The 19,596-nt window shown below is 41.9% G+C and overlaps 1 protein-coding gene across 7 annotated transcripts in view; it reads right to left on the bottom strand.

Moving 5' to 3' along the window:
* Window positions 1-8,830: 8,830 nt before the first annotated feature.
* gapvd1 (GTPase activating protein and VPS9 domains 1) overlaps window positions 8,831-19,596 on the bottom strand; it is a 29,809-nt gene continuing 19,043 nt past the window's right edge. For 6 of the 7 annotated variants that reach the window (XM_038702701.1, XM_038702703.1, XM_038702704.1 and 3 more), the window contains 13 exons: window positions 19,315-19,392; window positions 18,176-18,522; window positions 17,931-18,018; window positions 15,688-15,759; window positions 15,450-15,578; window positions 15,235-15,361; window positions 14,976-15,088; window positions 13,917-14,076; window positions 13,570-13,757; window positions 12,827-13,040; window positions 12,484-12,556; window positions 12,172-12,369; window positions 11,746-11,886 (listed from right to left, as the gene is read on the bottom strand). In XM_038702701.1, coding sequence (XP_038558629.1) covers window positions 11,746-11,886; window positions 12,172-12,369; window positions 12,484-12,556; window positions 12,827-13,040; window positions 13,570-13,757; window positions 13,917-14,076; window positions 14,976-15,088; window positions 15,235-15,361; window positions 15,450-15,578; window positions 15,688-15,759; window positions 17,931-18,018; window positions 18,176-18,522; window positions 19,315-19,392 — 1,928 coding nt within the window. Of the gene's footprint in view, window positions 11,887-12,171; window positions 12,370-12,483; window positions 12,557-12,826; window positions 13,041-13,569; window positions 13,758-13,916; window positions 14,077-14,975; window positions 15,089-15,234; window positions 15,362-15,449; window positions 15,579-15,687; window positions 15,760-17,930; window positions 18,019-18,175; window positions 18,523-19,314; window positions 19,393-19,596 lie in introns of all 7 variants that reach the window. The other variant, XM_038702702.1, reaches the window with a different exon arrangement.

The raw sequence follows: 19,596 nt of genomic DNA, 5'->3' as shown, positions 1-19,596 counted from the left end.
GAAAACTTCACGTTGACATTTTAGAACACAGAGAAATCTGTCTTAAAAGTCCTTGAATTTAATGTCAAGTTGTGTGCAGTTAAAACATCTTCTCTGGGTCATGGCAACATCGCACAAAGAAATGTGTGTTTATGAATCAAACAATTGCGTAATTTTGAGTCATTTAAATTGCATGCATGCAAGCCTATTAAGCCTGCATCCAGATATCTTTAGATGTGGTGTATCAGGGGAAAATGTCATAAGTTTGGGCTCACCAAACACAGACACACAGCGAGAGAGAGGGGGCCTGTGCAGATGTGCTGCCACTAGACATCCATCTTGTTTTCCAGCTTAGCTCAGTGCTCTATTTGTCTGAATCTATGTCATTTTAGCTCACTCAGGTCAACGGCAATTCAACCTCCTCTTTCGTCTGAGGCACTTCAGAATCATAATGTGATGCATGTGGGATAGGAACCTGCTAAACACAGTCCCTGTCACTGCTCAGACATTGCTGGATATAAATGATATCTGCCCTGCGCTTGCCTTCCCCATTCTGAGCAATACTACATCCTGTTTCCACCTGTCCGTGATCACTACTTTGTGCAAATGCACTCTCCCACACCCTCTCAGGTAGCGTTTGCGATGTGTCACAGCATTAGACTATAATCACACCTCCAGAAATGGCAGAAAAAGAATAACTCTTAGTGATCTGGAAGAAGAAATGGTAACAACAGGATTTGTTCAGAACATTCCATATTTCATACTTTTTCTGGGCTCAGCCTTGTTTCTCTCCTTTTAGTTGGTGCAGCTCTTTGCTAAGTGCCTCTTGGGAATGGAGAAAATTACATCCTACCTGATAATTAGCAAAGTTCAGAGCAAACTAAAATCTGCCCCGCTCTCTTAGCTCCCCACCACTGGCAGCTTTCTCTTAGCAACTAATTAAGTCCGCCTCTGAGGTTTTCAGACAGCAGTGGTGCTGGATGCTGCAACAGCAGAATTAAAAAACAAAAGGAAGAAGGATGGAAATGAAGAATGAGAGTTTATTTTTTTATTATGTTTGTCTGTTTCATCTTTTTGTACTGACGAATAAAATATGACAATGGTATTCCTAGAGGGAGCATTATTATTTCACACATGAATGCATTCTTCAAATAGAAATAACAGTGTTGGCCGCCATTACGCACAGTCGCAACCAGCAATGCGCCCTCTGTCCGTAATGTTCTTTAATTATTATAATGTCATCATCCATATCTGGCACTGTTGCATGAAAAAGGAAAAGCAGAGCACACCGGGTATTAAATGCAAATCACTAACCTCCCCACAGCTGAATGAAATCACACTACAAAGACAGCATTATTAGTGATGTTATCGTCACTATTGCAAATCATATTTGAGACTTCTTATATGAGACTTATATGATCACAGAATTGGGTTTGATGCCCGGCCTTTTAGCGTCATAGTAGTCATTTGTGCTTTAAATAGTTTAAGACGACTATTTTTTTCTGAGTTATCCCAGTCACCTCAAATCTTAAGAGAGGTGTTGGCAAGGAGAGCAAGTATGAAATGAGAATTAGTAAGAAAGTCTGTTATTTAAGTAGAAGAAAAAAACAGAAGCTAATTGTAATCTGTCATAAACCTTGAGTTAAACACTTGAATACAAGTTGTTCATTAGAGACGTTTGAGCCACTGGGCCAGTGATGACTAGCAGTGTAAATGGAGTCGGCTTTAAAAGGCAACCCAACAGCCTCCTTGATAAGGCTCTTGGCTGCACTGAGACTGTTTGTGATGTGCAATCCATGAGAGACAGAGGAAGCAGGCAGGCAGTCATTATTTTCTCCACAATTACCTGAAGTCCTTGATAACGAGCAAAAAAAATGCCATATAATTAGAAAAACACCAGCAACACCATTATTGTCAGGAGAACACAACAGTATAATGAAGCAATTATAAATGAGCAGCTTTGTGCTTGTCATTAATTTCTGCTTTTAAGGATGCAGAGATGAAGCATGGTTAAACGTCAGAGTGAGCTGAGAGGATGTTTAGGTGGGTTAGGCTATGAGGAGAGCACTCTTGGGTGTGGGTGTGTGTGTGTGTGTGTGTGAGAGAGGGGCTGCGGCACAGACAGAACTGCTGGTGAGTCCACCAAGTCTCGGCGTGGACAAAATGTCCACTGGGGGACACTTTAAACACATTATAATAACCTTCTATCATGCAAGTGCAACTAAAGCTTTCAGTCTGAAATGTGTGTTTACAAATATGCAGAGATGAGGATGTGCAGGTTCCACTGTGGCCACAGTCGGCAGAACATCAGCACACTGTATTCACGGTGTATATTTTGTATCAAGTTGAAGATGCTCAGTTACCAAATGAAATGTAATGAGGAAAAGTACATGCTGGGCGAGGAGCTTGCCTTTTTCACACATCATCTCGGAGATTGAGCTCTCCTTCCCTTCCTCTCACTCGTATCTGGTCTCAATTGAGAGATACTACATTTGAAATTCATGCATATTTTCCTTTGAAATGTATAGTGTGTTCCTCATGCAGCCGCGCAATTAGGTAACGTGTTGCATTTCATTAAAAAAATTTCCTCCTAACCACTGAGTGGATTAGAGACATGTCTTTTTATTAATGAGCCTTTTTCCCCTCTTTGATTTCTCCACATATTGAAATGAGTGGAGACAAGCTGAAATCCCAGTTTCCTCCTGATATGTCAGGGCTACAGGGAGCTCAGTGGTTTGCTGCCTCAAAGACATCAAACGGAAAAAAGGTGAGCAAGTATGAAAGACAGTGAGTGAGTGAAGTCACTCCACTTGGTGTACACTGAGAGTACGACTCCAAAGCATTGTCCTCCTCAGTTAGAAATGCCATCTTATTAACACATCCTACAGCACACTTCATCATATTGTCTTGAGAAGGCAATTGTATGGAAGGGGCAATTAGGACAGAGAAGCTGTGAGGTTGCCATTATTTTAGAATTTAATGACCACGCAATACGGAGCTAGATGTAGAAATGAGGGATACAATGCTACAATTATGCATAATCTGGCAGATCTTACCGCACCCCCCACACTCCTCTTCCTTTCGCTTTGAATAAATTTACATGGAAATGCATCACTGCCTAATTTATTCAGAAAAATTAGAATATACATTACAAATATTTCCATAGACGACATCAGCAACATGCGGTTAGGAATTTAATGACTTATTTCTTTGTATTCATGCTTTTGGATTAGGTTGGGAGGGCACCTCCCCCTGGCTGGGCCTTTGAGACAACAGATAAATAATTAAACACAGGTGTATATATTGATATTTATATTCACCTTTAATTTTTTTCCTCCAGTTGCAGTGCCATTCATTCCATAGGAAAAGAAAGCTTTCCAGCCCATAACTCCAGAGAGAATACACACTGAGGGTATGTGTGCTCTGTATGTGTATATATGCTGTGAAACCAAGTGTGTGTGCCACTTGTAGTGGCAAGATGCATGACTCTGGACACAACCCAAAAGCAGGTATTATTGACATGGATGCTCCACCATTAATAAGCCGCTGTATCCTTTGTGTTCGGGGTCGCCATTGCTGCAGTTAACTATAACTTGTCAAGGCTGCTCCAGCCGCACAATGCGCACCTCATGCATCTCCTGTCAGCAGGCATAATTCCTGGATGCTGGCACGCCACTGATTTCTGCATAAGTGATGCGAGCCTTCTAGTAGAGTTAGGAGCACGAGTCTTTTGCCATTGAGAGATGTTCATCATTCTTGATCTGGCTCTGTCAAGACCTGGTGTTTTAGTGCCTCTCACGATTAGGCAGAATTGACAGGCCAAGAAGGCGGTGAATAGCAAAAATGTGTGGAGCTAAGGGGGTGCGGTGTAGCCTGTAGGGTGAAGTGGAGTGTGGCCGCCATTTAATCTGCAATTTATCAGTTTAGGCTGCACCATGTAACATCAGGGAGATTACATTCTGGAGAGAAGGAGCTCTATCTCTCCTTCATTCCCTCCTCCTCCTCCCCTATCTCCTCTCAAATGCCTCCTAATATCATCTGACGGCAGAACGCGGAGGACAAAGAGGGAGGACTGTCTTTATTGTCATGATTATTGTTTCTGAAACCCTTAATTAATATATAGCATTGTGGACTCCTCTGTGAGTAAGCAATGAAGTGCCAGTGACAGTGAGACGGAGCATAAGAGGTTTGCTGCAGCGAGACAGGCTGCATCTTTTATAGAGGTTGTTTGTCAAGAAAAAGTTGGAGCCAGATTTAACATACACACAAACTGTGTGTGTATTCAAACACATGCACGCTTCCATTGATGACTGCACATGACCTCTGACAACACTGATCACGTTGGGCCAATAAATGCTTAATTGCCATTTTTCCATTGGGCTGCTTTATTGATGTCATTTCAAAAGTGATTAATATGAACTGTTAAGTAGCTGTTGCATTTAGCACTAAACAAAATGGAACTGGCATGTTGAGTTATATTGATTTCTTTGATTATCTACATACATAAAATTTATTTAAAAATTTTGTTGCTGAAGTACAATGAAATTACACTATATTGTATGTTTTGCAATTGGTCAGTGTGCAGGGAAAAAATGGTGTAGTATGGTGTTCTGTACTGGAGTGCATTAATGCCCTCTTTTAGGAAATCAACATTTTTGTATTTTGTCATAAGCAGCAGGAGGACAAATATATTTACACAAATATAATCAAAGTCTAAGTAATCCAAAATATTTTCTCAACCTTTGTGCTCCTTGCACTCTTTCCGTGGTGTTTAAAAAGGCCATTAACAGGGTCACTAATCCATTAATATACACTGGTAGAGTACACCAACAGCATGTACACCAGTACTCCAGTTTTTATCTCTCGCTCAGGGAGGGCAGAAACAGAAATATGAAGATGCTGGCTTACAGGAAGGAAACCCATGGCAGCCTGATATTAAAATGGTTCAGGAGTCAAGTAGAACAAGTCAAGTAGCTGGAGGGCAAACAATAGAGAGAGAAAGAGGAGGGAAAGAACAGGTCATTCTTAAAAGCTAATGGACTGTCAATGGTCATATTGTACTATATCAAATATTGTAAAATATGTTTGCTTCACGTGAAGACTGTGCTATTTGTCATTGACTGCTATCATTTAACTGAGACTATTGACCAATAATAATAAAAACAGAATTAAATTTACAAATTTCAGTTTATGTTAATTTTACAACCTCACAACAGTAAGTTTCAAATCAAAATATTGCTTTTCTTTTCAAAAACCTGGTTTAAGTTTTTACATTTATAAATCATTATTGATACGCCTCCACACATTCTATTTTACATCTATTTCCTATATCTAATCTTTGCAGTGTGGAGTCTACCTAACAGCTGCTGAGATCCAAACTTGCCACTGCTGCAGCTTACAGTGCTGTCCACCAGATGGACTGTAGCCTGAACACCGGGCCATGCAGGGCTCGTACAAAACACACTTCTCTACCTGGACATGCAGAAAAAGCACACTGACTCTCGATCAGGGGATGTATTTGTACATTTAAAATCTAGTGCTGTACAGAGTGCACACACATATTGGTGCAATTTATTGCTTCATGATCACCAATAAAGTCGCCTTTATTACGCATGTTTGTATCCCAAGGGTTATTTCTAGACATTCCCAGGAGGAAGCACTGTATGACCCGCTACACTTCTCTGCACAGCCTCTCTCCAGCGACAGAGAGCTTGATCCATCCTGAAAGGGGGATTGAACTCTCACAAGATGAAGACATGACATCTTCAGCTTACTTGATGTCAATGATAGGACAGCTCACTTGTAGATCGGGCATGTTGCCAGCCAGCTCTCCCTGGGTCCTGAATGCTGTCTCTGAACAGAGGCCAACGACACAGATGACATCCGGGGGAAGCCCATCACCTGTTGCTTAAGGACAGAATAATCAAAGTGGGTCATATCAGGATGCTGGCCTCACAGTGTGTGCAGGGCTGATGTGTTCATCTAATGCATGCATGCATGTGTGTGTGTGTGTGTGTGTGTTCCTTGACTTGTCAGGGCAGCAGTCGGAGCTGAGCCCTGAAATCCACCCCAGTGACAGAGATCATCAGCATCAGCAGCAGATCTTCAGCCTAGATCGTGTTCACAATGAGATCTGTGCCAGGCAGTGACACCACTGCACTGTCCAGTGGAACAAAAAAAAAAATGCTGCCTGCCAACACATATCTGAATATTGATTTAGAAATGTTCTAATCAGCAAAACATGTATAAGCAATATTAACATTTCTCTGGGCTTTAACAACAATGGTTGTTTTAATAAAAACATATAACATCTTTATTCACATGCATCCAGGTAAAATATATGTTATTGTTGCCCTTAAGGAATTTCTTTCCTTACGATCCACACTTGACACTTCCCTAACAATAGTGCTTAATTGCAACCTCAATGAAACATGCACGCTCAATCAGAGAGGGAGTTTACTGTCGAATTTATGGAAATGCATGAAAGGGGCCTGTGTTAGTTGTAGGGTACACCTGCACTTGTCAAGGTACTCAAGTACGCTGGGTAATTGGCTGTTGATTGCTGCCATTAACATGTGATGGCTAAGTGCATCTAATTCCTGTTCCATTTCCACGGTTCAATTTGATGTCACCACCCACTCTTTCTCGCATAGGTGATTAGCCGTGCATGTGAAAATAGTTCTTTTTCTAATGATATAAGCACAATATGAGGAAAGGAGCAGTAGTCTCAGAAGCACCATTGGAACTGACACTTTGCCTAATTGATATCCTTTGTGGTGATCTATAAAGGAAAACATGGGGAATGTCGTTTATTCCTATGTCTACTATTTTAGACTAGCCTAAACCCAGTAGCTTTAATGCCACAGTAAAAGTGCAAAGGGATGAAATAGTCCACATGGATGTCCTTTGGAATGATGATATGGGTTAGCATTTACTGCATTTCCATGGTTTAATATTGACTCTATAGCAACCATAATGAACCACAGCCTATTCTGTTCTGTTACAAGACACAGCTCTCCTTTTCATAGTCTTTGTAGTTTAAACTGAAATTATTACAGAGAATGTTGCTCACTTTTACTATTTGCATCTCTTACAGTATCACTACCTCAGGGCAGAAACTTGGTATCCCTTTGAGTTTTAATCTCCTCCTCTGCCTGCATCCTTGCGGCTATTTCATTTAAGTTTTAATATGTGTATTTGACATTTTTGTTCATTTGGACCCCCCCACCCCCACCCCTCCCTCCTCCATCGCCGTCCCCCACCACATTTAATTTAATCGACGTGCTGCTGCCTTGTGTTGTTTATTCTGTCCTTAGTGAAGATTTCCCGCCGCCACCTGCAGATTAGTCCAAGGAGATATGTAGCCTATATGGATCTGTACCATGCACGATAATGCACTTGTTTTTTTATTTTCGGAAACACTTTTCACACCGTGCCCCAAATGCCATGAGGACCATTGTTATGAGTTAAGTAATAACTCTAAAAGATGATAATAGGAATAAGAATAACATTAATAATAATGGGGGTGGGTGGTGAGGGGGTTACGGAAATCTACAATACACAGATCCAGTTCCAGACAGCGAATCCCGCTGGTTTTAAATGTCAAGTAGTCGTGCCCCGTGGTGTTCTTTGTCTGAGCCGCTCTCAGATCAGACCGGCAGACCGTCGTCGGGAATGGCGCGTCTGCCATCTGCAGGACACCAAGGGTGAAGCATACAGTTGTACAGTGGAGATCATGTACAGTCACCGACGAGAACAGTAGCCTACGCATGTTTGTTGTTCTTCCTGCAGCTGCACGGTGTTATGGAAACACCTGGATCCCAGCTTTAAAAATACCGAATCCTTGAAATCAAGCCAAATTATTGAGATATTCCCGGTAATGTTACAGGAGAGAATTTTATTCATCCTGTTGTGCATTATTTTATTCTCTCTACTCCACTGCTCCCCTACAACCAGGAAGTGTGAAGTCATGCACGAGCCCCGCTGGACTGATCATCTGTCATTCCACAGCCATCTGGGTGAGACCTCAGGCCTGTTCATGTCTTCAAGCAACAGATTGACATCAACATAAAAACTCAGATGAGTCCAATAATACACTCTTCTTCCTCTTCACTTGATCCATCTGCCATCACCTGTAAAACAAACTCCACTGTTCTGATACCAAAAACTCATGTTTCTGATATCTACACAACCTCACATCGTCTATAGTTCACCACTGAAGAGGGTTTTAGCCAATAATAACAACAGTATGTGGAGCAGCATAATGCAAAACAAAACCAATCCTCCTTATATCTCAAATCAGCTAAGTGCCACATAGTCAAAAGATCCAATCTCCAAATCTGGCCTATGCAGCCACTGGCTTATGCAGCCATTGGCTTATGCAACTAATTAAACTTCACACACCAAAATTTGAATTTAAATTAACAATTGCAAGATATCATCAGGGGACACAAAGAACCCCACGAAGAAGTTTATGATGAAAGAAAGATGAGTATTAGAGAAGGCAATCGGTGAAGTAAGGAGGGCTTTTAGATGAGGGGATATCTCCAATTACAATCCGCCGTACACTTGTCAGCAGTAATGAAATGTTTGCTGAGAGGTTGCTATTTGTGGCTGCTAGATTGGATGATGCTGCTCCACTGCCCCCACTAACAATTATATTCCATGCATAAATTTCCCCACCACCTCTTCTATTGTGTGAACTGTCGGCCAGATATACCTACAACTGTCCAAGCAGCCGCAGAATAACGGAACACATATTGCGTGTGTACAGTATGTTTCGACATTCTCCTCTCCTGCAGTGGAAATGCATAATGTGCCGCAAGAGCCACAGAAGAAGTATAGGAGGGGGAAAAGAAAAAAACGTCTGCTTCTTTTATTGTTTTTAAAGAATTACATAATGCATTAATCACAGTAAAGACAAACCGGCTTTTCCCGCATGTCATAATTGTGCAAGCTTACAATTAAATGTAAAATTAGATGTAAGATGTGAAACACTTTTTTTTCCCCTCCTCTGCTCATCCTTTCAACTCAATTGCACAGGGAGCAGAGCAGTAAAGCTTTGAAGAACAGACCAACTATGTAGTCTGTTTACTTGACACCACTGCCCAGTGGTTTGCATACAATCAGAGCTAAAATTGCAGCTGCTATCACAGTCATATGTATTTTTGTGTTACTAATGTGGCATTTTGGTTTTGGTCAGTACTTCACTGGGGTTGTCTGTAGCTGCTGCAACCGGCTATCTGAGGAAACATAAGCCAGGTCCAAATAATTTCATCAGATTTGTGGAGTATGTATTTCCAATTAAAGTGACATCAAATAAACTTAATTAGTATAGATGCAACCTGCAACTTGATTTTCCAGTGCATGGTTTCTCATCAAATTGATTACGCAGACTCGGCAAGGAAGTATACTGCACAGACACATACAAATCCGGTGCATGTGCTACTGTCGACGGATATAAAAATGCATTTTGACGTTGCCCATAAATGTGGATGTGCATCAGCTTGAATGAGTAACAGTCAGGTTCTTTACTTAGCTACTCAAATATTATTTTCATCACAATATGTTTATGTTAAATGACTGTAAAGGCCAGAAGTAATGACATTTCAAAATGCACTGCTCCCTGTCAATTTGTTCAGAAAAACACATCCGTTTTGTGCAAAATAAATCATCGAGTTCTGATATGCAAGTATCACGGACACAAAGAGAAGCTTTGCATCCTCTTGCAGGTTCAATTACTGGCCTGTGGCAGATACTAATCCTATTCTACTGTTTATCATGATTGAGAATGTACAGACCATCCAATGACTTCATGCAAGAGGAGGCAGAGGGTCAAGCAATCACACAATCATCTCACACACACTCACTAGATAAAAACCACACTCACGTACAACACCAACCACTTTAGCATAAACTGCAAGTCAGTAACAAGTCAATAGTGTTGATTATTTGCTCTTCTATCCTACCGTGGATTGTGCTGTCAGGTCATTTACCATGAAAAGAAATGGATTATTGAAAAGTAGAATACACGCCTGTCCACAAAAATGAAGCAGAGGATTTCAAGAGAAGAGGAGTTTTAGTCATTTCTGGATAATTAAAGACATGCTTGTAATATAACTGGAAAGATACAATGACTCTGGGATATCACAGCACGCCAAATTGGGGGGGAAGAAATATAAGTGCACATAAACACGAGTCCCTTTCTTGAACTTATGAGGAGGTAGAGAGCTAATATCCAATAGGTTCACTAGTCGGCCCATGCGGACACTTGTGGCATCTCAGGTATAAGATTAGAAACTAAAATGTCTTTGTTCGCTAACAAAGGCTTGTGTTAATTAAGTGTTATGTGATGACAAAAAGCATCACAGCAGCTCAATATCCAACTTTTCCTACCTTTCCCTCACTGTTTTTCTGTTTTACCAGTGCAAAGATGATCCAGTACTCTGTTGTCAACCAATGCAGGACAGTTACAGTATGCAGACTGATATCAGGCTCATTGGTTTCAACTCTGAGGTAGGATCTAGAATACCAAAAGAGGATATTTGTTCAAACTCGAGTGCATTAAAGGGACTGAGCCATGACAATCAGTGATGCTCATGTTCCTTCAGCAAGGGCTGGACAAAGGTTTCTCAGTGAGATGTGGTTGGCCCATTTGAGAGTGTGTGTGTGTGTGTGTCTGTGTGTGTGTCTGTGTGTGTGTGTAGGAGGGGGGAGGGTGGGGATAATGCCTACACTGGGTTAAAAAAAAAAAAAAAGTTTAAAAGGACATTAAAAAACAAAACAAAACACTACCTGTACAGAGCGCCCCACATCGAAGGCACTATTTTTCATATTTCCATAAATGCCACCATTCTGTGCATGAGTCGACCCTGTATCATAATCGCCCGGCATCCTGACTTAAGGGCTACTCATCTCTAAGGTGCCTTTCTAACAAGTTTATTTTAACACCACCACTTGCCTCAGACATCTTGAATGGGCATGATATACACTTTTTTTTTTTAATGAGATAAACAAAGTATTAAATAGAATTACAGAAATAAATACATTTTATTTCATATAAATATGTGGGCCCTTATTTCCAAATTCTCACTGATGCACTTTTTATTTATTGGGAATAAGATGAAGTATTCATGAAATAAGCTGCCTTCCTGTTTGATACACTAACCTTATGAGTAGTATGTTTTTTGTGAATTCATTTCAGTGTTAAGAGTCACTATATCCCATCAGTAACTATCACGCACTATAACTCCCCATGTTACAATGCATTTAATTAACATTATATTGTAATTTAATTGGAAGCACTTCCCTCTCACTCTAGTGGGGTGGGTGGGGAATCAGTGATAACATCAAGGAAGTCTGGTCCCTTTATATAGGATTATCTTTTAGGTTGATTTAATATCACATTAATAATTGCGTGTATATATATATATACAATTCCTAATACAGACCTCGAAAGTGAAACATTACCGAAGAGACAAAAAGATAAGGAAAAATCCAAATCAGGTTCAAAGTTAACATCTTGCCAATTTTTCCCCAAAGGCCGTTTTTTTTCACCATGGCTAAAACCTGGATTTGTCCACATACCTACAGTAATATATATTTTTGTAATCTTCCAACGTCTCTGGCTATGTACAAGTTATACAAATAAAGAGCAGGCTGAGGGCCAGGTTTTGTAAGCTGTGCAGAGGGAGCAGTTGGTTGGGAAGTCTCCCAGTCTCCCAGCTCCTTCCCCCGCAGTCTGCCCATACAGGTGGCTGTTCTGCTTCACTTGCGATCGTCGATGGTCTTAATGAATTCCAGCGCCGCGGTGAACTGCATCCACCAATAGCACTCCTCCCCACTCAGCCGGCTGGCATAGAAATTATTGATGTACTGAACGGTGGACAGCAGGCAGGGCGGGTTTGCCTGGAGGGGAGGAGATGTGGGGATGGGCCCACATTAGCCGCTGAAAGAACCTCACGCAACGTCGTATAGATTACAATCATAAATATGTAAATATGCAAAATATATCGACACAAGTTAGCAGATAGAAGTCATCATGGTGCCTTGCAGTTACAGTATAGTCATTTGGGGGGAAATTTCTGATGATTATTCTTAGTCTTCATTTATAAAACGTTTGTTTAAAAATACAGCTTAGTCCTGACTGTGGTATCAACAAAGTGTGGAAGACTTACGCAAGAACAGACTTACCCTTATGAGGACAAAGACAAGCACAGGGACAAAGTCATCAGCTCCAGGGACGGAGTCTTCATTGGCCAGGCTGAGGAGGTTCATGATCGTGGAACACATGCGCAGTATACACTGGACTTTGTCTCGTGGCGTCTTGTATGCATTGATGGTTCTGATCTCAGACTGTGCTGAAGGCCACGGGGCCTCCTTTAGGTAAACCTGCAACCAGAAAAGTTAAAGAATTCAAACAATGTGAAGCACCTTTTGAGGCTACTTGCATCAATAAGTCTCTTCCTTCTCCATTAATGCATGGGAGTGAAAAAAATGCCATACCTCTGGGACTTGAAGAGCTTTATGATTGGCTGTCACAACTTTTGACAGCCGCTGGATATGTTCATGGAAAAGCCTGTGTGAGAAAACACAACATAGTGTGACAAAAGAGAGAGTACAACTTCTGCCCAATCCAACAATGCAGCTTTTCTAATAACACGTCAATATAAATGTGAAGCAGTATATTTGGAAGCAGACATGCAGACAATTGTTGGGGTAAATCTTTCAGATATTACTTCAGACCATTGTGTTTTTTGCCCCCATAGTTCCTTGGTTTTAAATCTTCATAAAATAACTGAAATAAAATACTGCCTCAAGAAACACTGGTGTCACATCAGCAACTCACTGGTCTCTTAGAATATCTCCATCCTGGTTGGGGTAAAAGGCCAGTTTGAAGATGCGGTTCATAACACTGCGCTCGATGGCCATCTGGGCATCCTGCAGCTGGTCCTCGCTAGCATACTGCCAAATGGCATCACGGGCCATGGCACCGTACAAGTAGCGCAGAAAATCCTCCACTGCTGCCGTCTTGTCATCCGCTGCTGTGCACCCCTGGAACGCTGGAAGGGAGCAGAGAAACAACAGATGAAACAACCAGCACAGGACATAGCTCCAGCCTCTACTGGGCAACAATATGATAATTGTTAAGTCAAGTTGAGCTTGGAAGTGATGTTGTGTATAGACTTACAGGCATTACAAATAATTAGAAATAAATTCTAACGTGTAATATAAAAAGGACAGTAACATCTATACTACTAGGTCTGTAATTTCATAAAGGCTGGCATAAATTGTCAAACTTTAAAAGGGTAGAACATCCCTTCATATCTGTGTGGTAACAGTTTGGGGATGGACTGCCTTTAAATTAAAAACAGTTTATCTTGTAAGAATCACCGCCACCCATTTTGTGTCTTGTTGTGTTTGAGGAGTGACATTGGGAAAAATATTGTAAATTATGTATAATATGCCAAAAATAGGATGTCAGGAAGATAAGGATTATCTGTACTGTGGAGAAAAGGCCAGCTGAAGAACAAACAAGTCAGACTGCCCAGCTAGGGTTAAGTTGCACTGAATGTGAAAATGTAGAGATACCTTTAATGAAGTCAAGCATCTTGGACTCCATATGTTCAAGGAGGAGCCTCACACATACAGTAGTGAAGTAGCGGTTAGCCACCTCCTTGTCTCTGAGCACCCTCTGGAGGAGCCTCTCCAGATGGGCCTGAGAGGTCTGCAGGCCCTGACGACACCTGGTTAGATAAGCTATGTATGGTGCCCGCTTTCTACAGGAAAGACAAAAAAGTATCGTATTCTATTATTGCCACTGTACCGGCAAGCTTAAAACAACATTATGCATTGAGCAAAGAAAAGATAACAAAATGAAAGACCCGTGGGGGTACCCTAAGTGAGCTTGCATCGTCTCTCCAGGCCTCCACAGTTACCTGTAATCCTCCGCAATGGCAGCCAGCAGCTTCCTGCTGGTGCGTATGTCAAAGCGGCTGACACAACGTGTTGTCTCCTGGATCTGGGCCATCTGGTTCTTATCCTGAAGGTTGATGGCCTCTGCTAGCTGGACCTTCAGGAAGCAGACAATCTCATTCTCTGAGAGAGAGGACGATAGGGAGACAGCATTACACAACACTGCTCTCCGCTAACAAAGAGGACGGCTGGTTTCTGTAATCTGGTCAACATGCTGCTTCCCCGTGACAATGTGACAGATGGGCACAAAGTTGGACTATTATGGTTTTTAACTGTTGACCATTTCAGAGGATGTCATTTAATTCTGCCTGCTTTTGCCCTGCTTCAAGATATAAAGGTGGTAGCATGCAGATTTGCTGTTATGGACATCTTAAGATGTCCATCTTTAATTTGAGCAGAAAAAGTGCATCTTTCTGATATTCTGATATTAATCTATGTGGTAAAGCGAGTATTTTTAATGTGTATGATGGCACCATATGGGAATTCTCCTCTAACATCCCCCACTCTGTCAACCTTGCCCCAAACCTTGGAAGGCGAGTCAGAAGGTGAAGGTGGTACAGATTTGGTGTCTTGCTTAAGGATACACTCAGCAGATTGGATGCTTGCCAACATTAAGGGCTTGTACCCTGCTCCCCATGGAGAGTTGTGACAAAGATACCTTAAGTCTAGTGGTAGCGTAAAGTACAGCTCAAAATGAATACACACTCTAATTCTAAACATGTTTTTTAATTAATTCATGATCAGTTTGTATGTTATCATCAGTTATTTGTCACTAAGGGAGTCCTAAAGCAGTCCCAACTGTATGCATGCAGCATTAATGCTGTACTACTCGTTCTCCTTAAAAAATAAAATAAAATACACAAAAAGGAGGATAGCAAAATGACATAAAATGGTCCCTCTTTTCAGAAAAAAGAAAGCAAAATGAGCTCTAACAATGGCTAAGTGTAGATCAAGTGAAAGAGCAGGCTTCTGTGCACTCAAACACTAATATAGGAGAGAATGAGCATAGAAGGACTGACTACCTTCAGAGTCCATATGGTCAGGCAGTCCATTTCGTGTGGTTGCAGGAGCCATGATGGGCAGAGCCACAGAGTCTGCAGAACACAACGCCAACCTCAACTTCTTCTTTGCATCACTGAAAGACAAAAACAATATCTAATTAACAGCAGTGGTTAAGCATATCTGCTAAGAAAACTGGAAAGTGTTGAGTGAATTTTTTTTTTTTTTTTTTTTTTTTTAAATTGAGTGTTGTGGGTTTCTGCAGGATTGTGAATTTCTGACCTGAAAGAGAACTTGGAGTCATGCTGCTGCGCCGTCTGGCTGGCTGAGTCTGGGAGATCATCTGTAGAAATATTCTGCAGAGTGTCTTCTCTAGGAGAGTCATGCACGTTGTCCTCAACACAAAGATCTGTCAACATACACAAGGCACCATTACTCCATTTATCTACTGCAAGTGTGTGTGAGAGCCATGTTTACAATGAGTGTTTTTTCCTGACCTCCTGTACCATCGTAAGAAGCTCCACCCGTGGCCCCATCGCTCGGGCTGGTCCTTTTGATGTTCCTGTACTTGTCCAGGATGTCTTCAGCTGCCTGTGCTTGAGAGCTATGTCTGGGCAATGGGTCGTCTGATAAATCCACGACACAGAAGATGCATTACAGTTAAACCCACCATAATATCACGTTGATCCCTCATTCAGGCAATTAGTAGTGTAATTAAACCAAACCAGGACAGACCTTGTGGGATACGCTCCTGGGTAACGTCGTCTTTCTCCTGCTTGTCTCTTTTCCGAAATGCTGCTATCGGAGCTGTAGAGGAGAGATGATTAGTGGACTGACACCTCTTTCACTATCACTGGATGACAAGCTGCACATGAGTCACCTGTTGACAGCCACTTTGGTAAATCTTTGGCATTTTTTATTTTTTTTTCCATGGTTTGTACTGAGACAAATAATCTCAGTGTAGGATGTATGGTGTCATATAATACCAAAAATAAAAAAGTCTAGTGTAGAATATTACTGAGAAAGAAGCAAAAGAAGATTGAAATGGTGATTTAAACCATTAGTTCATACTAGAATATCACAAAGGTCCACTGTATCTCATTTTAAAAAGTCCATTCAATATAGATTTAAATAAGTCTACTGATGCTTATCCTATTAACACGAAGGTGCAAACAGGACAAACAAGAGAGACACAAAGTCTGCAGTTTGATGACACAGAGGAAACATTACTCCTGAAGTCCACTGACTCCAGCTACAAAGCGTTACGGCTGCGCCACGGTTTTGATCCGTCCATAGCCCGGCCTCCACTGAAACCATCTCAGAAGTGGTTCAGCAGCGGAGCGTGCACCCTGCCCCACGCTATTGACTCGTTACTAATTTGTAATTTTTGTGCATGTACTACCTTCTTCAAAGCTCTCTATGACCCCGATTCGTTCCGTCGTCTGCAGGCAACATATTCCACAAGGAGCATTTCAGAATCAGAGCACTTTGCCTGCCTGATTTTGCTGACATGTTTGGATTTTGTTGATTTGGTCATTGGTGTTTGATTTTTGTGCAACTACTATGATTAAGTAGCCTATGTAGTTAAATTATTTCTTTTTTGTGGAGGTTTATTGTTGTTTAACAATCGGGAGTCTCCTCAGGGTGTTTTATTTTGAAAATTGACCGGATTCTCTCTGCCGTTCTGTGTCTGACTTCCTGCCTGGTTCGATCTGCTCTGTGCTGCTTGATGCGGCTTCCGTCAAAAACAGACCTGCTACCTATTCTCTGCGGAGCGCCGCTTCTGGGCCGCACTGCTGCTGCACTCACAAGCATTGACTAGAATGGCAGCAATTAGCTCTGGCAACTGTGACAGAGCCGTAACGCCACGCGGATTCAGTGGACATTAGGTGGAGTATCTACATTGATATTCTGTATTCTCCATACTGTAAAATGGTAACATACTGTAGCAAAAAAAAAAGGAAAAAAAACAAAGACTGGTAAAACAGATGCATGAATGAGGAGTGTTTACGTAGGAACTCAGGCAACACCATGTCACTTCACAGCTCTACAGCTCTAAGGCGTCATCTACAAAGCAGCATGGGCACGCAGCCACTGGCTCCAGCAGTGAAGCTAGCTCAAAGATGACAGCATGAAAGCATTACCTGGGACATCACTCTCAGCCGTCCAATACAGCACTGTGAGGAACACAACAGACAGGGTTGGCCTTTCACACACAGGCTGCCGCTCTGCTAGACAACTGACTGTGCGTCACCATGCAGAGCAACAGGACAAACACAATGGACTCTATAGAGATTTGGACGGGGGACTGGTGGTTTAGGCTTCACAGCTCTCTGCTTTTCCATGTGCTTACTGTCTTCCATTTTATGAATATCAATTTAATGTTTACTTAAGAAACATCATTATCTCAAAGAGTAATAAGCAGTCATTCTGTGTGGGCAGAGCTCATTATTTCCCAGACAGATGTATGAGAGATGCTTGTAGATTAGAACTGCAACAAGAGATGTGTCATCTATCAGTGCTGATGACAGAAAGGTCTATCTAATGACCATTAGCCGGTGGCTGACAGCACTGCTGGGAGGGCTACAGCCATACAATCTACACAGCTGAAGCTCCTCTGATGACTGATTAGCTTTGAAAAGTCTATATAAATCTGCAGCCAGTGAGATGTGAGAGAAAAAGGACTGGACACGTCTCTGGAGTAACTTCAAACAACAAGAAACATGATTTTCCAACTGAAGCGTCAGCAATGGAGTGGACAACATGGATCATCATTCTTTTCGCACATTATAAATTGGTTTTCGCTCTGCTCTTTAAAGTGTGATATTTCCTGTCAGCTGTGATTAAGAGAACTTTTTTTCCACAACAAAAAATAAATAAAGGAGCGCTGCAGTCAAACAGATTACCTTTAAATGTATTAAAGTTCATTTTTCAGTTTAGAAAAGAGGGCGAGCTTAAAAGGTGTTGGGAACCCTTACCTTTGGGAATGGCTGACACAAAACGTTTCTTCCACCATGGTCTGTTGCGATCAGACTTCTCATCATCACTGTCTTTCCGGTCCTCAGCCTGTGGATGTAGATTACCAAGATACACAGAGAGATTATTATCCACAACAGCTGGAGCTCGCTACAAAAGAAACCATTTATTTATTTTCAAGCTGTTCCTCAGCAGCATTAGTAAAAAACATAAACCGGTAATAACTAAGCACACTGTAGCTAGTTACCTCTCCTTTCAAGGAGTCCTTGCTGGGGGACGAGGACGGTCCTATGGCGAAAGCCCCGGTAGGGTCGCGCTCTTCAACTGCTACCCGCCGGTTAAGGCCGGGGTCACTTGTGGGCCGGCGGCCTGGGCACACAATGTCAGAGCTGCGGCTACGGACTAGCCTGTCAGGGAAGGAGTGGCGCTGCTTGGTGTGCTCCAGCTCAGCCTGAGCCAGGCAGTGGGGTGTGAAGAGAGAGTGGCGCGTCTCCGGCCCCAGGGCACTGGCTTCAGGGATGGGAGGATCCGGGGGAGGGTGAGGGGGCCTGGCGTAGTGTACTTTAGGCCTCACTATTGTTCCAGTGGTGGAGCCTGAGGTAATAAGAAACGAAAATGGATGGTAAGTTGAAAAACACATAATATTTAAACATCCCTGTGAACCTTGTAAATGCAGTTTTCTCTAATCATTAAGTTACTTTCTTACTAGCTCACTGCACAAATGCTTTTTTCCTTAAGTAGATATTTGTGTTTAATTGTTTTTAAAGACTTGAATATACTCATGGAATTAGTAAACGATGTTGTGTTGCCCTGTACCCCAAATCTCACTTGTTTTAAAAAGGTAGTTGCTAAACATTTTAAAACCAGTGGTAAAAAAAACTCAAAAGTGGGGGAGAGTGCTAAAGAGAGATATTAGTGGGAGATGAGCCTTAGGTAAAGGTAGGCCACCTGTTCCAAGGGTACATTCTCTCTCCTGAAAAGCTTCCATTGGCAGCTTCATGCCATGAGCACAGTGGGACAAGGGGACAGTGCCAAAGAGCCCGGGGTGAGGTCTCTCAACCTGTCATCCCTTCACCTTGCCACAGACACAGCCACAACCATTTCCTCTCTCCCACAATTTCCGCCTGCACTACAAACAATTCACAGGAACAAAGACCGCTAAGAATAATTTGGTATACTAAATGGGCCAAATGAAGTGACATTTCACTTGCACTTATAATATGTCTAGTAATTGGGGTAAGGTTTATGTGAGGGGGCACAGGCGCTGTTTTGGTTCATTTCACAGAGCTCAAGCTGTTCTGTGAGCCCGCAACATTAGGGTAGGGATTTAATGATACTCATTTCTGGCTCTGATTGGCTGTAGAGCATTCTGGGAGTGCCAATTACCTTCACCGGAGGAGAGGGGATCGAACATGGCCAGTAAGGAATCAGTTTGTGAGGGTGGAGATGTCGGATGGTGTGCTCCTGTAGAAACACAAGAGAACACCAGACAATTAAGAACATTTGCTAAATTAACCGCTGATTCACAAATGCACATTGCTCACACGGCTTCCAAATGTGATTTCCCAGTAAGGCTAACAAAGAATATTTAACTCTACACTATAACTTTATTTAACAGAAGTAAGACAGTGATTTAGCTTGGTGGCAGCTGTGAAAGTGACAGGGACT

The sequence above is a fragment of the Micropterus salmoides genome, unplaced genomic scaffold (genome assembly GCF_014851395.1).
Source record: "Micropterus salmoides isolate LMB-PRFRI ecotype aquatic unplaced genomic scaffold, ASM1485139v1 Ms_hic_scaffold_7, whole genome shotgun sequence".
Lineage (NCBI taxonomy): Eukaryota > Metazoa > Chordata > Actinopteri > Centrarchiformes > Centrarchidae > Micropterus > Micropterus salmoides.
Note: the sequence above shows the minus strand (reverse complement) of the source record. Positions and strands in the feature narration are given on the sequence as shown.